This window comes from Pollachius pollachius (genome assembly GCF_949987615.1).
Source record: "Pollachius pollachius genome assembly, chromosome: 5".
Taxonomy (NCBI): domain Eukaryota; kingdom Metazoa; phylum Chordata; class Actinopteri; order Gadiformes; family Gadidae; genus Pollachius; species Pollachius pollachius.
Window position 1 is genome coordinate 20,719,497 of NC_136938.1, and position 20,146 is coordinate 20,739,642.

Below are 20,146 nucleotides of genomic sequence, written 5' to 3' on the forward strand. Positions count from 1 at the left end.
GGGAGAAATAAATATGATCCGATCCGCACAGCGTTTCACGTGACAATAGGCTACTTGCACAAGCACTTCCTGATTCGCCGTAATACAGCTCATCAGCTTCCGGTTCCAAGATGGCAACGTTCTACACCCGGTGTTTACAGGAGCTGCCGGCAATATATATCACAGATGTGCACCGTTTATGTCGGGAAACAAAAACTCCGACGAGCAAATTGGAGAAGGGGTTTAGGTTGTATGCTGCGTCCTACATTCACAGCTACGAAGGTAAGAAAACTACTTCTAACAGACGCTAGCTAGTAGCTACTGTCAAAGGCTAGTCTGTCAGTTAACTGTCACCTTCTAACGTGTCGTACGATGCAGTAACAGCAAATTCTAACAAGATTTCTTAACCAGTGTTTTATATCAGCCTTGATGTTTTTGCCTGTTGTGTTGAGTAATATTTGTTTAATTTATAGCCACAGTTTTGCGTATACAAAAATAACGTTATGTAGCTACCTAACCTTACTTTCCATGTAGTCACTTGTTATAGTGATGATGCGTAACCCAGTACAATTGAAGCTTAATGAATTTGTATGTTATTTCATTCAGTGTCCAATAAAGACAAGCTGACAGGGCAGGTCAGCGTGAGAGCCTTGTGCTACAGGTCGATGAGGAAGAGCGAGGCACCACACAGTTTGAGTGTAGGCAGGATGCTGTGTTCATCCCTGTTCAGTGGGGTTTGTTCGGTTGAGCAGTAGCTAAGTTTAGTCCTCAAGGGCCACCAACTTGAATGTTTATCATGCCTCCCTTTTTTCCGCACACAATTTAATTTAGTCAAGGTAATGAGTACAAGACTACAACTTCAATATTCAAGATATTTATTGTCGTTTGCAAAGCAGAAGTACAGGTACAGTGGAATAATTGTGTGATTCTTGGAGTCCGCTTTAAAAACAATCACATCTTTATTTTAAGAGGGAGAGAATATAACAGTAAGCATTCAGGATGGTAGGCTTTTTCTAGCACAGTTCAAGTGCTTACCTTCATAAGAACCAATTGGTTGTTTACACCCATGATGCTGAGGTTATAATTTCTAATGATTTACCTTTTTCTCTTAGATCAAGCTTTGTGATTCATCCCCAGTGATGCTAAGTCACCACCACTGCTCCTGTGTGGCTGGCACTGTTCTGTGCAACCATTTAGCAGCATTATTGTTTCAGACAGCACACTATTCATCGTTGAATAATACAAAAAATGGAAATGACTTCCCTGGTGTAAAATCGTATGTCTGCGTCGGAGCCAGCAAACCGTTGCAATCCAGCAACGGTTTGGAGTAGTTGGCTCAATCAACTTGTCGGGACTAAAGTGCCTGCTACAGACCTTGGAGTGAGTGGTGATGACATATGCATCCCGGCGTATGTTCACAATCCATCGACTCCTCACGTCAGTTTGGCTCGGAAAGCCATGAAAACTTAATACCCCGTTGAATTTAGCTGACGCTGTACAGTGGGGGACACAGCAGTGCTCTGCGTAGGTTGTCTCCTGCCTCTGAAAATTTCCAGTTTTTAGATGTTTGAGGTCTTGATCCATGTTTACAGTATCAAAGTCCGCAGGCTAGCGCGATAAACACACAGACCGGAAGCAACCGAGCTGTATTATTTGAAACAGGAAGTACGTCACACAGTTTAGTGCATACACCCTATAGTCAACAATAGTCGCCAATTAGGCGAATGCACATGAGAACTAGCGCATGAGCGCTACCTGTTGAACAGTCATGTCAGCAGTATGGCAGTAATTCAACCGTAAGAAGAAACAGCCTGGCAGCCTGGCTCACCTCAGCTGTTGCCGTTCTCAGGCTTCAGCATACTTCATGGTTAGTTGTGGTTGGTTGTGGTCTTAGTAAAACAGCCCAGCCTCGGAGTTGCAGAAGTTGGAGTGATTGTGTACTTGCGTAAGCGAGAGAGAGCGTGCGATAGAGACAGAGAGCGAATCTTCCGTGGTGATGTTTGGCTTGTTAAGGGCTGTCTGTCAGCATCAGGCGTGGTTTGACAAATGTGTTTTGTGTATGTGTTCAATGACGTATCAGTCTCAATGTTTCCCCTAGAATTTTTTTTAGGCCCGGTGGTAAGAGCTGTACGGAAGAGCATTAGGGCCACGGAGTAATATATTAATTCTAAATCTCTGAGAAAAAAAGTCAAAATTTTCGAGAAAAAAGTCAAAATTTTCGAGAAAAAAAGTCGAAATTTTAAAAAGTCGAAATTTTCGAGAAAAAAAGTCAAAAGTTTTGAGGAAAAAGTCAAAACTTTCGAGAAAAAAAGTCAGAAATCTGTAGAATGCAACCCTCCACGGCAGTGACATTCACTGGCGGCCAGTAGATGTCAATGGCTGAGACGGAGTGGCAGAGAGACACACGCATTCCGCTTGGTGGTTCGACTGGAGGAACCGGGGAGCCATGGCTGCGGCAGGTGGGTAGATAATACATGTTTATGCTGCATTCTGTGATACTCAAGCAGTACCATATATGAGGCGAGTGGGAGTGCGGTTAGATGATGCCGCGGGTGTTGTTTGGCTAGCCACAACTATTCGGCTAGTTTGTGCCGTGTGGCTAACTTAGCCTGTGACTGCTTCGTGGAGTTCAACCAGACAACTTGGCCGCAGTAGCCTACGTCGTTTGGACATGTAAAACTACTTGGCTTTGGAAATGCGTTTAATAATATAATGCAAGGTAGCCTACCGCACGCCAGACATTTACATAGTGCTACACAGCACTAGCCTGGCTAGCGCCTAACACTTCTCACTAGATAGATAGATAGATAGATAGATAGATAGATAGATAGATAGATAGATAGATAGATACTTTATTGATCCCCAAGGGGAAATTCAAGGTCCCAGCAGCTGAAGACACCACCGGATAGAACGTACGTACAAAATACGGACGTAAATTGCCACACGTTGAGCATGAATGGACATACAATACAATGTAAACAGGAAATACAAAGCAAATCAACAAATCAACATGACTAAGGGAGCAGTAAAATAGCCTACTATGGATAAGATGTGCATGAATGTAGGCTACTGAGGATTGGTACTGTGATCCAGTATGAGGTGTGTGTCAAGTTGGTAGTGCAAATAAGTCCAACAGTGCAAGATTAAATTCTAGTGAAATAAATATGTACAGTACAAAATGTAAAATGTAAGCATAGTAAATAAAAAAAACTCCACAGTGCAACAGTGCAAGATTACTTTCTAGTCACCAGCAATAAATATGTAGGCTACAGTACAAAAAGTAAGCATAGTGATAATAATAACAGTACTAGTATAAATATATGGACAATTAAAATAGACCTAACATTGTAATAATATAAGAGTTATAGCAGCAGTGCAAGGAAATGCGCCTACTAGATCCCCTGTAGTAAACATAAATGTGTTGCCTTAATGCAATTCCTAAAGTTATGTTGCACAAAACCGTAGAAGGGGGGGGGGACACTACACATAGGACGAGTGTACTCCAGGTGAAGGGTTTGAGTTCAACAGAATATCACTGCACTTTTTGACAATGAAATTTCATTCTGTCCTTGTTAATTACAGCATATGCCATCTCTTTTCTAGGCTGTCTCAGTGTGTCAGATTTCTTACGTCAGAGAAGAGCCCCAGAACATGAAATACAACACTTGGAAGAGGACAAGGTAAAGTGTTCAGATGACAAATGTCAGGTTGTGCTTTTCTGGATATGAATGTGTATATGTACGGTAATGTAAACACTAAATGGGGGTTGATGCCTTAGAACACTTTTTATTACACGTGTAGTTTGGTCAATGATGTTTTTTTTGGCTCAGACGTCAGGTGGTACAACCACAGCTAATGCTCATAAATTAATTAGTAATTGGCAATTAATGTAAAGCAATTAATATGGTTCATAGACAATCCACTAAAAACAACATTTAATCCATACAATAGTGGCATTAGCTGTGGTTGCACATCCCTGACATGTGCTACTACTAAAATATCATTTGCCCAGTTATACATCTTGATGAAGACTAAGGTTAACACCATTATGTTGACCACCACTGCCTTGTTGGACTGAGCAAGTGTGTATAGGTATTTGATACTAATTTGAGCATGTATGGTGCATCCATTGTATGTGGAAGGAGGAGGAGAGCAGATGCTTAACTTTTCAACAGTCCAGTGATGTCAACATCAGGGAGTTGGTGGGGGATTCCATTAGAAAATGGGTATGGGTAAATAGTATTCATTTTATGGGCTGCGTTATGAACAAGTTGATAACCACTAAGTTACCAATGTCAGAGATTTATCATGTCAAAACAAAAAGTAGGGATGTGTTTGGGCAATCATCACCTTTGAATGTCAAGTCCATGGGTGTAGTGTACATATTTTATGCACAGTTTGATAAGAACCTTTTCACTCTGAGGTGTCCTCACTTTTGTTGCCAACTTTTTATACATTAATGGCTTTAATGAGTTGTCGACAGGAAAATACATCTATACTGGTATTACATTACACATGCTACACACTAACACACACTTTTCTGGTGTTGTCAAATTTTCAGCTTCCAGGAGTTATAGAAATTGGAACCTATCAATTCAATTACACACACACACACACACACACACACACACACACACACACACACACACACACACCATATTTTATTGTAAGAGAAAAACAACTTACATTCGATTTTGTTTGTGATTTTACAGATTGACAAAGACATAATCCCGTTGATGGAAGACGATGACCTGGCAAAGTACCTTTCATCATTCGGGGATCGTCTAGCTCTGAGGAATTTTTGCAGAACTGGGACTGCTCTTCAGAAGCACAAAATTGGTCTTTTTGAAAAACTCAGGAACAAGCAAAATGAAAGAAAAGCTGAGGAAAACAGAAAACAAAATGCAGAACCAGGCGGTACATCAGCACCTACTTCAAATAAGAGGCGTAAGGCAAGCCACCGAAAAATTGAAATTGGATGGTTGCACTGTGAGGGAGGAAAAATGAAGCAAATCAGAGCAAGGCAGGGAGGCGGGACCAGAATGGTACCTATTGGAGTGGAATGTGGCATGAATGAGGTTCTACAAAGAGGAAAGAAGCTCTTCTTTCCAGATGGAATGTCATCAAAAGGACATGAATCGGGGTTTAACTTTGAACTCAGGGACTACAAACAAAACCCTGTGCAAAAGGATCTTACTGTTGGGTTTATCTACGACACTTTGTGCATGGCTCGTTTGCGATTTTACATTGCAACTACCGCTAAGGTAATTGCAATTGAGGATGAGGATGAGGATGAGGAAGTGACCTTTGGTCCAGGAAGTCCGGGTGGTGACATTGATGGTGATGATGATGACACAGAGCCCTTGGAGTTTGTGTTTGAGCTGCAGCCATCACCGGGTTCTTCCTCCTCATTTCTAGTGATGGACGCTCCACCTGACGAACTGCTCTCCACAGTATCCCACGATGCCTCCTCAGCACAACTGTCGCCTGTATCCCACGATGCCTCCTCAGCACAACCGTCGCCTGTATCCCACGATGCCTCTTCAGCACAACCGTCGCCTGTATCCCACGATGCCTCTTCAGCACAACCGTCGCCTGTATCCCACGATGCCTCTTCAGCACAACCGTCGCCTGTATCCCACGATGCCTCTTCAGCACAACCATCGCCTGTATCCCACGATGCACAACCACCTGCCACCACATCACAAGCCAGTGCTACCAGAATAATAGAAATACACCATGGTAATTGCCTGAACGAGTTGATTAAGGAGTTCATGGATCCTGCTGTGCTCACGCAACAATTCGTTTTTAGGAGAATTCTTCCAGACAACAGTGTGGAAAAGGGGATTGGTGAAGGGGTTGTCAGAGATGTTTACTGCGCCTTTTGGGAAGAATTCTATGATCGCTGTACTGTTGGAACAACAGTAAAAGTTCCGTTTATTAGGCACGACTTTAACCGCGAGACCTGGCAGGCCATTGGCAGAATTTTGCTCTCAGGTTTTTACACCTGTCAGTACTTGCCTATAAAATTAGCTCTTCCTCTGATGGAGGACTTCTTTCATGGATGTGTGTGCTGTGACATCCTGGATAGTTTCCTGAACTATGTCAGTTCTCAGGACAAGGTCATCCTCAAAGCAGCACTTGAGGATTTCTCAAAGGTGGATTACAATGACCTCATGGATGTGCTGGAGGCATACGAGTGCAGAAAGGCTGTCAACGCCCACACACTGCCACAGATCTTGGAGGAAATCGCCCATAAAGATCTCATTCAAAAACCAAGATACGTTATGGACTGCTGGAAAGAGGTGACAAAGGGAATGATCGGCATTGATGAGCTGCGGGCACACTATGAGGCAATCAAACCCACTCCCAGGAGAGTCCAAGGCCTCCTGGAATTTGAACAGGTCACCACCGCAAAGCAGCAGGAGGTGGTAAACCACCTGAGACGGTACCTAAGAGAATCAGATGACGAACGTCTTGGAAAATTTCTGCGTTTTACTACAGGCAGCGATGTAATAATTTGTAGCAAAATCCAGGTTGTCTTTACAAAAATGTCAGACTTCTCCAGAAGACCCATTGGTCACACTTGTGGATGTGTGTTGGAACTGTCAGATAGTTTTGACAACTTCCCAGAGTTTAGGTCAGAATTCAATAAAGTCTTAGACAGCAACATCTGGGTAATGGACATTGTTTAGTTTTCTGATGTTTGCAGAATGCTTGCCCTGTTGCATGCATTATTGCTCAGAGATGATTTTATAGGTCTTAGGAAACAGTTCTGTGTGAATATCGCAATACTTATGTATTTTTACAGCCAATTTTACAGGTGTACTTATAACATAGCTCAAGCTATGTTTAGTTCAATATATTTCAAGCAATGTTCAATGAACTCTAGTTAACGTCTGTGCATTTCAGCATGACTGTCTTGAATGGTTTTTGAATGCATTATTGCTCAGGGATGGTTTTATAGGTCTTTGGAAACAGTTCTGTTTGAATATCAAAATACTGAAGTATTCTCTACTATCTTAACGCACAGCCAATTTTACAGGTGTACTGCCTTGAATGGTTTTTGTAGGCATATGTATTGATTGCACATTGCACCATTATACTGTACTTGTGCTGTTTTCTGCAAAAATCATTTCCATTAAATGCTTTATAAATAGTTTACATAGTTGTCTTTATTAAAATGGTAATAGATACTGCGGTCTGCAGTCATGGGATCTTTGAAAAGTAAGAAAACAACATACAAGGGGTCTTTTTTGAAAAAGCAATTCAATGTGTCAAAAAAAAATGTGACAATACACGTATTTCATAAAATGTACATAAACTTTCATGGCATTACAGTGCCATTTTGTGGATGATTCGAGGATGTGAGGAACTGCACTGCTATTTTGCCCTCAAAGGCAGTGAGTGCCATTTTCCCCTTAATGTACAAATCCCTAGTGTTAATTTTGTATTGTATCAGACTCTAGTTGCAGGAATGTACAGAGCTACTTTGGGGTAATTATGGAATATGTACAAAGAATAAGGGATAGCATAAACACTACATTATACTAGTACACCCTTCTCCATGGAACTAAGATTTGTGTATGAATACAAAGTAGGAATACTTTCACCAAATACTTGAAACATACTTTATTTTCACAGCCCTACAGAATAGCCCACAGGCAATACTGTACTACTGTGCTCATTGAGCTGTACTGTACCGTATGAAAAACTGTAAATGTTCAAAATTCATTTAATGAGGGTTGAATTTGAAAAGTCAAACTCAAACAATGTCTCTGGCTCTTGAACAACAAACTTAAAGGTAGGTTTCCTTCAGTCCAACAATATCATTTTCACAGAACAAACAAAATCTTACTTTCAGTTCATTCAACAATACATACGATCTTCAGCCCAGTAACAGAGAAACTCAATCCACAGGTAAGTAAGTTTCAGTACAATTCCCAAGGCCAGAATCACAGGTACGTTTTCAGTGAATGCTCCACACAGCAGAGTCCAGTCAAGAACAAGAGTGCATGAAGCTGAGTGTATGTGTCTCCCCAAACTCCACCCTCATACTGAGAGTTTCTGCCTCTCAAAAAGCCCTCTAGCTCAGCTGTTTTCAAAGAAGGGGCCGGGGGCCCCTGGGGGGCCACGACATGATAGGGGGGGCGGCAGCAGGTTGTCAGGAAAAGTATACAGTAGAACAAAATAAATCATTGAATAACTAATGTATACCAAAATGAAGAAAAACAAGCTAAATAATATTCCCATTAGTTAAGAACTGCATTATATTAATCTATTGCACCTAACATTACAACTATTATCGTTATTTTATACATCCCTGTTATACACCCCTGCCCTGGCTCATTGGCCTCTTGGGATGTCACACTACACAGTCATCTCTACTGTGTTAACCTATTAAAGTGTAGCAGATGGGGTATTGCCACAGTCTTGTAGGGATTAAACCTCTACGCTAACCTAGGGAGGACTGAGCAGGACAGGATCTGACTCCCCCTTGCCCAATGCCTAGTAGGATTAGTGCTGTCGTGTGGCAGCAGGTGGTTTCCTAGATAGATAGATAGATAGATAGATACTTTATTAATCCCCAAGGGGATATTCAAGGGACATTCCTATTTAGCAGTCACTTGCTAGAGTGAGCTTCAGGATCTGCAGATTGTCAGGGTGCCTGAAGGGTGTTTAACTGGTGTGTAAATGTGTACGACCCAACTAGTCACCACCCCAAGACTATCCCAACCCCAGCTAAACAGGTGAGGTGTCCCTTCCCGCAGGTTAGAAACAATACGAGTGGGCAGGTTAAGTGGAGGCTTGCTCAGTGGCAATTGCAATCAAAAGTCTCTCCAAGTACCACTGTGTGTGTGTGTGTGTGTGTGTGTGTGTGTGTGTGTGTGTGCGAGTGGATGGGTAAAGTGGAGGCTTGCTCAGTGGCAATGGCAATCAAAAGTCTCTCCAAGTACACAGCAAGTGCTGATGCACCCAAACTGTGGGCACAGACGAGTAAGTGAAATCCTCAAAGATTATTTTGTATCTCCTCTCGTAACAGTGTGTACAGTTCAGCAGCTTCAAACGCATCTTTAGGAGTGTTCCATCCATTTTCTTGTACCAGCAATGTGGACAGATCGTAGACTGTTTCATCACAAGGCAATTGACCCTTGGGTGTGCACTCCTCCTTACAAAGGTCAACCTCCTCTTGATTAAATAACTTCAGTCTGTCCTCCCCACCAGAAATCTGCGGGGCTGTGTAAAGTAGGATTGGACGACCTCCAGACTGACCCCTGGATGTAGCTGGTCTGATTCTATGAGTATTCCATGTCTGCACAACTTCATCCAGCTCTTTCTGCAAGACAATGCAAATGAAATTAAAATGATATAATACACACATTTGGTTTCTGCACGGTTGAATGAATTAGGCTAAATTAAGTTTCGTTTCTGCGCAGTGCGAGTTTATAAGCAAACAATCTACGCCTGCAGTTTCAGCAGAGGGTTGTAGAAGTTTCAGCACATTGAGTGATCCCATAATTCCATGCGAGTTAATGGTAATGCAGTAATATTAGATTACACTGGCCTGAAGACTATTAATACATTTTTTTTTTATGTTTTCACATGTAATGGATCCTATAGTCGTGTGTTTTTTATTATGTACCTGTAACTAGCCTACTAAACTACTTCGTTTCCCCAGGTCCTTTGCAGAGAATTGAAGTCACCCTTAATGTGTATTGCATGTAGGCCTAACAGAAGTAATACATCCCCGAATAATGAGTTTTAGCATACCCACGATAGGACTCACTTAGCCATGTCACATCGGGGTTCGCACTTGCCTAATTGCGGTACACCATATTGTATGTTTCATTTTAAATGGCATTTTGATTAAATCAATTCTCACATTGGGTGATGATGCAAACGGGATGAAGCAGAATTGCATTAGGCTCTTATCCAAGGCATCGCCGGAGAAGTGGCCAGTATCTTGCAATGATTTGAAGAGGTTCATCCAAAACTGCACGCTCTGTTTGCGAAGGATACCCCACCATGACTCAATGCGCTGGTTTGCAGTGCTGCGGCCATACAAGAAACTTTTGATGCCTGCAAATGCATCGGAGTGCTCTCTTCTAAGGAAGACTTGCATGCCCTCGACGTGGCCATTCTCAGTCCCCCTATCTGCTCGCAGCCGCTCCGGACAGCCCCCCACACGTTCGATGCACTTGGTGTAATATGAGGCAATGACTTTAGGGTCATTGTTGGTGGTATACGCCTCCATCCACAATACGTACCGACTGTAGCCATCAATGCATCCGTTAATGCAAATTCCAAATGGCTTCAACTTATCGTATGAATCCATGTGCCACAGTGCGTTAGGCCCCGGGGTTGTGTACTCACGCCGCCTCAGACGACGTGCCCGTCTAATTTCCACCCCACGAGGATCAAGTGCCCTGAGTATCAGCCTTATAGTCCTTTGAGACACCACAAACCCCCTCTGGATAGCTCGTAGGTGTAGCCAACGATACCCCTGCATCTGTCCATTCCCATGCAGTTCCTCCTGCACGAAGGCTATCACATTGTCTATGTCCGACTGATTTCGCCTCCTACACAGTCCAAGTTCACGACACCGCCTCTTCAAGGTCCGAATAGAAATCACAATACTGTGATTCTGTGCTAAGACTGCAAGGATCTCTTTGTTAGATAATCCAATCTCGAAGTAACATTTAATTAAATCCTCCATTTCAGCAGCACTATGCCAGGACACGAAGTCTGTCAGCTCCAGCTCTGAATGACCTGGTTCTTCCTGGTAGCCTACATTTCTGACTTTTTTCTCGAAAATTTCGACTTTTTTCTCAGAGATTTAGAATTAATATATTACTCCGTGGCCCTAATGCTCTTCCGTAGAAAGGAGACATAAGTGGTTAGCTGCCATTAAAAGGGATCACTGGACTCCGACAGAACACTCCAGACTGTGCAATGAACACTTTTTTTGGTCGAGTAACATTACTTATTTCTGGTAGAGATGTAACAAGGCTACACTGGGCACGTAACTGAAGTGTTCGTTCGCGTTGCGTCTGATGTAACAATTACCTTCTGCTATGATCAGATGTGATGAAACTAGTTTTCTAAAACTATTTTTTGCGCGTTGCGAACGTTCACTTACACAGCGTAGCCCACCTGTTAGTCTCACACACGGTTCATTAATCTGTCTAAGGGACAGATACAGGAAATCTTTCCTGCCACATGCCATCACACTGTACAATAACAGCTGAAACTCATGTCATAATAATAATAATAAGAATAATACAGTCTCAAAACACCTTATATGTTTTATCTGTTCACTTGCACCTTATATTTCTACTTTGCACTACAATTATACTGCTTATTTATACATTTATCTATGTATCTATCTAATGTGTCACTATATCTCATTCTACCACTGTAGGTCACAAGAGTGAGAATCCATTGCACCCCGACTATGTGCCAAGTTTGTTTGATTATCTCACACCTGAGCAACGCAAAAGAAAAAGAAATAGCTACAGCAAATTTGAGCAAATCCAAGCTGTCAAAAGAAAGAGAAGGACGCATGATGTTGGACCTGTGGCACCCTGTGATGACACCTCAGCTCAGGAGGGTAGAGGTCAGCCATTTGATCACAACTACTGTAGCTCCACAGTCGATCCTGAGAGCAGTGTACCATGCTCCAATGAAGCCTGCCAAGAAACTGTGAGGAAACTGACAGAAGTGTGTACTGCACTGAGGTCAGAGGTTTATCAGCTCAGGGAAAAGGTTAGCAAGTTATCCTTCAGCCAGGAAACCTTCAAGGACAATGATGACATGGTGCAGGACTTAACTGGACTTCCATCCTTTGCCAAGCTGATGGTTGTCTTCACTTTTGTGTCAGAGTTCCTCAAGGTGGGACCTGGACTGTCTCCCTTTCAAAGCTTTTTAATGACTCTAATGAGAATGAGACTGAATTTACCACTGCACTTTGTTTAATTTATATTTCATGTTCATATTTCATTATATGTGTCAAAGCCTACTGCGGGCCGATTTTTTAACAGTACATTAAATGTCTTGCATGATAGGTTGTCTAGATGCATACTGTGGCCCAGTAAGGAACAGATTCAAATTAGTTTACCCATGTGTTTCAAAAATAGTAGTTACAGAAATTGTACATCCATAATAGACTGCTTTGAAATTTTCATTGAAAGACCTAAAAACCTAAGAGCCCGAGCACAAACATATTCACAATACAAGCACCACAATACTGCAAAGTACTTGATATCAATAACTCCACAGGGAGTCATATCGTTTGTGTCTCGTGGCTGGGGAGGGCGAGCAAGTGACAGGTACATTACAGAGAACTGTGGCTACCTGGCAAATCTGTTACCTGGTGATTTGGTCCTAGCAGATCGAGGTTTCACAGTAGGAGATGCTGTGGGATTGTACAGTGCTCATCTCAAAATACCTGCCTTCACTAGAGGTAAAAAGCAACTGCATCCAAGTGAACTTGAGTATTCAAGGGGGATAGCAGCTGTTCGAATTCACGTTGAACGGGTGATTGGTCTTGTGAGGAACAAGTACACCATTTTACAAAGCACAATACCTATTTCTCTCTGCCAGACTGCAACTCCAGGAGAGCTTACATCTCTCGACAAGATGGTCAGAGTGTGCTGTGCTCTGTGCAACATTTGCCAATCTGTTGTCCCCTCGCAATAGCATGGGTGTCACTAACATTGTTTTCCTTAGTGTCACAATTTTGTACAAATGTAAATATATCTCAATCTTTGTTTTGTTATACAAGCCTACTTTAGTTTCCTGTAAAATTGTGTCTACTAGTTTTGTGAAGTAAACTATCGTGTGTGTGTGTGTGTGTGTGTGTGTATATATGTGTATATATATGTGTATATATATATATATATATATATGTGTATATATATATATATATATATATGAACTTAGTTTGGAAATAAAAAATATAATTCATTCAAATACAAACACTTGTGATGTTTATTGTACATGGTCACATTGTGGTAACAATAAATGTGCAATTACAATACATACATAATACATTTTCCCATCCCATTGGCTCCCCTGTCACAGACTGGTAATACTAAACTTGTTTTCTACACTCCACACATCTCCATGTCTTAGGTACCCTGGTCAACTTAAGGCAGGTCTTGTGAAAGTGCTTTCGCCTACAGTTCCCAGATGTGCAAATTATGACATCTGTGCCTGCAGGTTGACCGCAGTAGCATCCCGCTTCATGTGGCTGTTTTGTGGCTGTGGGAGTAAGGCGTGGTGCTGTATACCATTTCCCCAGCAGCTCAGGTAGCACCCCAGTTTTGATGAAATTCACCACTTTGCCGTAAGCATCGTGGAAGAAGAGAGGATCATACAAAATTCGCTGGGTGAAAACTTCCTGTGGTGTCCACACCAGGAAATCACAGTAACTCACCTCTGCAATGTGCATTTGAACCTGCACTTGAAACATGTACTTGTGGATGTGTCTCAGTGCCATGACCCCATCCTCTCCTATGCCAAGACAGAATGAGGAATCCTTGCAGCTTTCAGTGAGAGAGCAGTTCCTGGTTTTGAAGGGGCATTTTATCTCTAAAACACCATCTCCATGGCAAGTTCAGGAAACCACACCATCAGGTGATACTCCAATCCAGGGGAGTTCTGGGTTGATGATGAACCCTGATGCCCTCACCTGGAAGTCGTCATGGTGGTCTTGCTTCATAGCAACATAGCTTTCCCTTGCTCTGTCCTCCTTTTGTTGACCCCATCTGACAAAGATTGGAATGTAAGATGTGTATTAAAATGTGTCTATCTGGCCTATCATTTACCAGAAGGTGTTGCATTTATGACAATTAAAAAGCATTGATTTACTGGCTTATAAACAAAGGCTTCACAAACTTGCAAGCACTATTGTATGCAAGCTGTAAGCCTTAGAACAAACTAGACCAATTCATTCTGCTTTATGCACGGTTGTCTAGCTTGAAATTCTCAAGAGATGCACAGTAGGCCTATGCATAGATCTCCTATGAAACTGTTCTGTAATCAATGTACCTTGTTGCCTCAGTGGAGAACTGAGAAGCACGGGGATAGCAAATTCTTTTGATCAAGGATGCAGATGTGCCTGCTCTGGCTGCCTCACTGAAAACTGACGCTGTGACTCTTCCTGCCCTCTGATCAAACCATACTCTAGATTTACTTTGCTCCCTGGTCTCCTTCTCAACTATCAAACACTGGGGGAAAAAAAGTTAGTGACACTTGACTATTTAGACATTAACCTACCACTTATGTGTTCATATTGACTAAAACTTATTACGTTCAGGAAAATCATCCATAGGAGTACTTTCAAAATGGAAAGGCTTATCATTTATTGCACCTGAACTGATGGAAATATTAAGAGGTGTACCATTACACAGCCTGACCATTAAGGATATTACAATACAATGTAATAAAATTGAAGTAGGCCTATGGCAAACTAAAAGGAGAATGTTTATATTGTTTACCTGTTGCCTCGTTAGATGTAGATCATCAAAGACCTTGGTACTCTCAACCAGCAGCAAGGAAAAGTCCATCTCCAGCTGGGTGCTTGAGTACAGGGTGGAAAGAGGAGTTGGCAAGTCCAGTTGCATCACCTTTGGGATGTACCTGTGAGAGAGAAACAAAAACAAGAAATTTTAAGTGACCATATAAAGTGTCCAGACTATTTATACTGACCAAAGAAAAAGTATGCAGAGGCCAATATCAAAAATCCCTGTCTTTTAAATGTGACTATAGCTATAGCAGCTTGTGGCCTGGACTCCCAGCTAGGCGTCTTCGGTAGCCCGTCAGGTCCAAGGAGGTGCTGCTTGGACCCCGCCTTCGACACACACACAAACAAACAGAGCCCGTTACACTTCTGGTTTTGAAACAGTGCAGTATCTTACCTCTGGGAGTGGCCCTCAATGACAGAGAGGATGGCACTCTTCTTTGGTTTGGACTCCCGCAATTCACTGTTATGAAGCGCCTCAAAGAATGCCTGGCAGTCTTTATCTGATGGTCTGATATCAGGAAGACCAGGACCTTGATTTTGGGAGCTTGAACATGGCTCTTCTTTATGAGAGAAACTGATGTTGCAGATCTCTTCATATGGAACCCCTCTGACAGAGTTCATACTAGTCTGAGCCCAAGCACAGGGCTTCTCCGTGCAAGCCTGCCCGTTTTTTATATCAGCAGCAGCCAACACAGAGTACAGAAGAGCTGCTGCATGAGAGCAGACCTCTCCTAGGCCTGCCTTACAGGTGCAATGAGCCATGAGTACTGTCCCATCCTCTTGGACTGTGATCCAGGGATGTGTTGGGGTCACAGAAAGACATCGGTTACATATGTAATATGTTTTCGCTAACAAACGTAAGGTCAGTTTTAAAAAAAGAAACACCATTGGCAATTGTTAATTATTATCCTAGCCTTGTAGTAAACACATATCTTACCTTTCCTGTAAAAAGGAACAGCTTCTTCATCTCCAGATGATAAACTCGAGGATCATTCACCCATCCTGATTTAAAATACATGTAAGCTTCCGTGCTTTTGTATGCCTTGAGGGACTCCCCGGTGTATGGAGAAGGATTGTGGACAAGGTATATGTAAATGTCGCCAAAAGAAATGTTTGGCAAGATAACGACCGATTTCAGCGGGGTCAGTAATTGATTGGGAAGTAAATATGGATCAAAACTTAAAATATCAATTTTTTGGGAATAGCGTTGCATTTCTTCATCAGATAGATGAGAGATCATCTGATTAACGGTAGCCAACGCCATTTCACCTGGACTCGGTTGTTGGCGCTATGGTCCTAAAGATGGCCGTCACAACAAAAAGGTCACGTGATTGATACCCATGTATATGAGTGAGGTATCTCACTATGGGACACGCCCCTCGCGCTTGTCCGCCAGAAGCAATTTTACATTACGCCAGTCGTGACTGGCCAACAGATGTGACGTCTGCCTGCAGGGGAGGGACTCCCTCCTACTACATAAGTCCCGTCGTCACGTCATCTCTTCAGTCTATAGGCAAAAACACCTCTTCCTCGCTCCGGGCAAGGAGGGTGGTCTGGTGAGATACCTCACTCATATATCTGAAAACCTTGGTTAATTTCTTAACCCCAAGTTTTCTTTCAATATTCGCTCGGTATCTCACTATGGGATATAGTAACTCCCGTATTGCCAAAGAAGTACCAGTGCAAACCCATCAAACAGGCATGTTCACTGATCCAACGCTCAAGACTGTGTGAGACAGATTAGGCGCAGTAACATCCAACCTGTAGAATCTAGCGAAAGTGTGAGGCGTCGCCCAGCTGGCAGCCGCACATATCTCTTCCACTGAGACCCCCTGAAACAGTGCCCAGGATGCGGACATGCCGCGAGTCGAATGTGCGCGCAGGCCGATAGGGGGTTCCAAACCCACGCTATTATAAGCCATGGCTATAGCCTCTACGATCCAGTGTGATAAACGCTGCTTCGAGAGAGGCTTCCCCAGGTGTGACGTAGCACATGATACAAACAGCTGCTCCGATTTCCTGAATCCAGCCGTCCTATCAACATAGACGCGTAAAGCCCGCACCGGGCAGAGCGCATTCAGCCGCTCCTGCTCCTGGGAGGAGAAAGGAGGAGAATGGAAAGCCATCAGCTCAATAGGGCGGTATGACACCGCCGAGTCAAATACCTTGGGAACAAACGCAGGATTCGGCTTTAATAGAACCTTTGAGTTCCCCCTCAAAAACTGCATACATGTCGGACTAACCGACAGCGCATGGATTTCACTCGTGCGCTTAGCCGAGGCCAACGCGAGCAACAAAGCCGTTTAAAATGAGAGCGTCTTAAGCTCTACCTGTTGTAAGGGCTCAAACGGTGGGCGTGACAGTGTATCAAGCACCGTAGATAAATCCCACGGAGCAGCCAAGCTCCGCGACACCGGCCGAAGACGGCGTGCACCTTTCATAAACCGGCAAACGATCGGGTGCTGACCTGCCGTTCTGTCCCCAAAACCTATGTGACAAGCCGATATTGCGGCTAAGTACACTTTGACCGTGGAGAAAGCCCTGCCTTTATCCAGCAAGTCCTGTAGAAATGTCAGAATAACAGGCACGGGACTCTGGAAAGCTATTTCCCCAGCTTTCGCGCACCACTCCTCGAACGCACGCCATTTTCCGTCATATGCGTAACGCGTAGAGGAAGCCCTGGCGCCCTGGATAGTCGTAATGACATTCCAAGGGAGTCCATCCGTCGTTAGGTTCATCCTTTCACGGGCCAGGCCCGCAGAGCCATGCGTTCCGGATGAGGACGGAAGATTTCCCCATGCGCTTGCGTCAGGAGATCCCTGCGTAAAGGCAGAGGCCAAGGCTGGTTGCACAGCAACTGGACTATTTCCGCCAACCAATATTTTCCCGGCCAACGGGGGGCTATAAGGATCAGCGCATGACCCTTCTCTCGCACTCTGGCGAGAGTAGGAATGATCAGTTCTAATGGGGGAAAAGCGTACAGGAGGACGTGCGGCCACTCGTATGCCAAAGCATCCAGCCCCATCGGGGCGCTCCGACCGGTCAGGGAATAGAACAGAGGGCACTGAGTGTTCTCCTCTGATGCAAAGAGATCGACCCCTGCTCGACCGTATCTCTCCCATATCTGGTTCACGACCACGTTGTGGAGTTTCCAGTCCTTGTAGCGAGGGTCGCCCCTGGACATCAAATCTGCTCCCCAGTTCCGCGCGCCCGGTACGTGCGTTGCTCTCAGCGACGACAGGTGGGCGTGGCCCCACATGGTCAGTCTGTGTGCCAACGTGTGCATTTGAGGGGAGCGTAGCCTACCCTGACGGTTTATATACGCCACCACCGTGGTGTTGTCCGTCCTGACTAGAACATGTTGCCCTCTCAGAAAGGGAAGAAAATGTTTCAGCGCCAGTGACACCGCCTGAAGCTCCAGGCAGTTTATGTGAACAAACTGCATATGTGAGCTCCACGTGCCATTCACTGTTCTGCCCTCGTAGACAGCTCCCCAGCCCGCCCGGGAGGCATCCGTTGAAAGTTCCCATGGTAACGCCTGTAGTCAGAAAGGACGCGCGTCCCCAAGGGCGCAGCGCCAAGACGCACGCCATGGAGATCAAAACTCGGCGATGGCCATGGCACGTTGGGTTCAGTCCGAGTGATGCAACCCATCGCTGGACCGGCCTCATATGGAGGCGGCCAAGTGGGACTACTACCAGCGCCGAAGCCATCAGACCCAAAAGTCTGAGGCACGTTCTGAACTTCAACATCGTCCCCCTGCGAAAAAGCGCCAGACAAGCCTGAAAGGCTTCCACTCTCTCCGCGGATAGACGTGCTTTGAACGTCACTGAATTGAGGCACAGGCCTATGAACGTTATGCTTTGAGTGGGGACCAAAACACTCTTTTTCACGTTTATTGTGAAACCCAGGGACATTAGGTGCGATATGAGCACGCTGGTTTGCGCCTGAGCCTCCTGGGATGACTGTGTGGCTAGAAGCCAGTCGTCTATGTACGATGCTAAACGCATTCCCTTCAACCGGAGGGGCGCGATAGCAGCCTCCGTGCACTTCACAAACGACCGTGGACTTAACGAAAGGCCGAACGGGAGAACCAAATACTCGTATGTTACGCCCTGGAAGGCGAACCTGAGATATTTCCTGTGAGGAGGATAAATGGGGATATGGAAATAAGCGTCCCTCAGATCTATGCTCGTGAACCAGCCTCCCGGGCGCACGAAGCGTATGAGAGCGGCGTGTGTCAGCATCCTGAAACTGTACTGTCTCATGTATCTGTTGAGAGCGCGTAAATCTAATATCGGCCGGAGGTCCCCTCCCTTCTTTGGGACTAGCGAGTACCTCGAGTAAAAACCGCTTTGGTTTTTCTCCGGTGGCACGATCTGAATAGCCCGTTTGTTTTTTAGAGAGGTGATTTCCTCCTGTAAAACACGAGCTTTCTCTCCACGGGCCTGCGACTGCAGTATCCCGTTGAAACAGGGAGGAGTGGACGCAAATTGGAGCCTGTAGCCGGTGGTTACAGTTTTTATAACCCAATCTGACGCACCACATGCACGCCACTGTTGAGCCCGACCAGACAGCGGCCCCAGCGTCGCTGGTCCCGCTGTCGTGCCGGGCAGAACGGGCATGGTGGGCTGCGCACCGGCGCTTGTGCCCACCAGGCACCGTTTTATTACATTCTGTTCCTTTTTTATGTTTATCATTTTTTTCATTTTTAATGAACAATGATTTGGGGAAGGGGGACACATGTGTGATGTTGGGCACTGGCGTGTGCTTATACATACGCATGCGTCTGCGAGACACTGCTGCCGCTCCACCGAGCTCTCTGCAGGTCCGACCCTTCTCTCCTTCGCGCCGTGAACTGTGAAGGCTGAACGGCCTTCTGCACGCCTTTTGCAGGGCTTGGAACACGCCCTCTGTAACCCCTTCTGGAACCGGGTTTGGAACAGAACATCTAGGGGGGCAGGCGACGGCGTCTGGCCGGGCCCGCCATACCCCCCTGGCCACAGCGCCGCAGGTAGCGCGCCGTTTCTTCACGGCTCCCTGAGTAGCCGAAGGGGCCGCACGGCCACCTGGCGCCGCCCCGGGCGCGGGTGGTTTCCTCGCCCACGCGCCACTGTGCTCCGGCGGCTTGTTCTGGCCCCGGCCGGCACCGTGGGTTGAGTGGGGCTGACGCTTCTGGATGCGGTAAGCCGGCGGAGGAGCGCGGGGCTGGGTGAACACCTGGCCGGGTGCGTTGGCGGGGAAAGGCGCTCTTCTGGGAAGACACAGACGCAGCGCCTCACCCTCCCTCTTTTTCTCCTCCCAGCGTTTTAGCATGACGTCATACGCTGGGCCAAACAGGCCCTTCGGGTCCACAGGCACGTCGAGGAGTTGGGTTTTTTCCCGCTGAGAGAGACTGGACAGGTGCAGCCACCTTGCTCTCTCCTGCGCGACCATCAGCGCCATGGCCCTTCCGGACGCTTGGACAGCGCTCCTGTGAAGGCGTAGGCACAGGTCCGTCACCACGCACAATTCATCCCAGAGGGCTGGGGTTGGTGACGATGACATGTCGACCTCCAGCTCAGCCTGGTAGGCCAGCAGCAACGACGATGCGTTGAGGGCCCTCACCGTCGTGGCCATCGCCTTGTAGCCCTTCTCGGT

At 45.2% G+C, this 20,146-nt stretch overlaps 1 protein-coding gene across 1 annotated transcript; it reads left to right on the plus strand.

Annotated features, from left to right (window-relative positions):
• Positions 1-20: 20 nt before the first annotated feature.
• Positions 21-12,807, plus strand: LOC307075991 (uncharacterized protein). The gene is made up of 4 exons (XM_079736795.1): positions 21-261; positions 1,092-2,438; positions 3,583-3,659; positions 4,692-12,807. Exons 2-4 carry the CDS (start codon positions 2,426-2,428, stop codon positions 6,672-6,674), a joined length of 2,073 nt encoding a protein of 690 aa, XP_079592921.1. The 5' UTR covers positions 21-261; positions 1,092-2,425; the 3' UTR covers positions 6,675-12,807.
• Positions 12,808-20,146: the final 7,339 nt, after the last annotated feature.

Coding starts and splice junctions, on each gene's coding strand:
- LOC307075991 (XM_079736795.1), top strand. Junction 3,660..4,691: donor AACACTTGGAAGAGGACAAG/GTAAAGTGTTCA, acceptor GTGATTTTACAG/ATTGACAAAGACATAATCCC.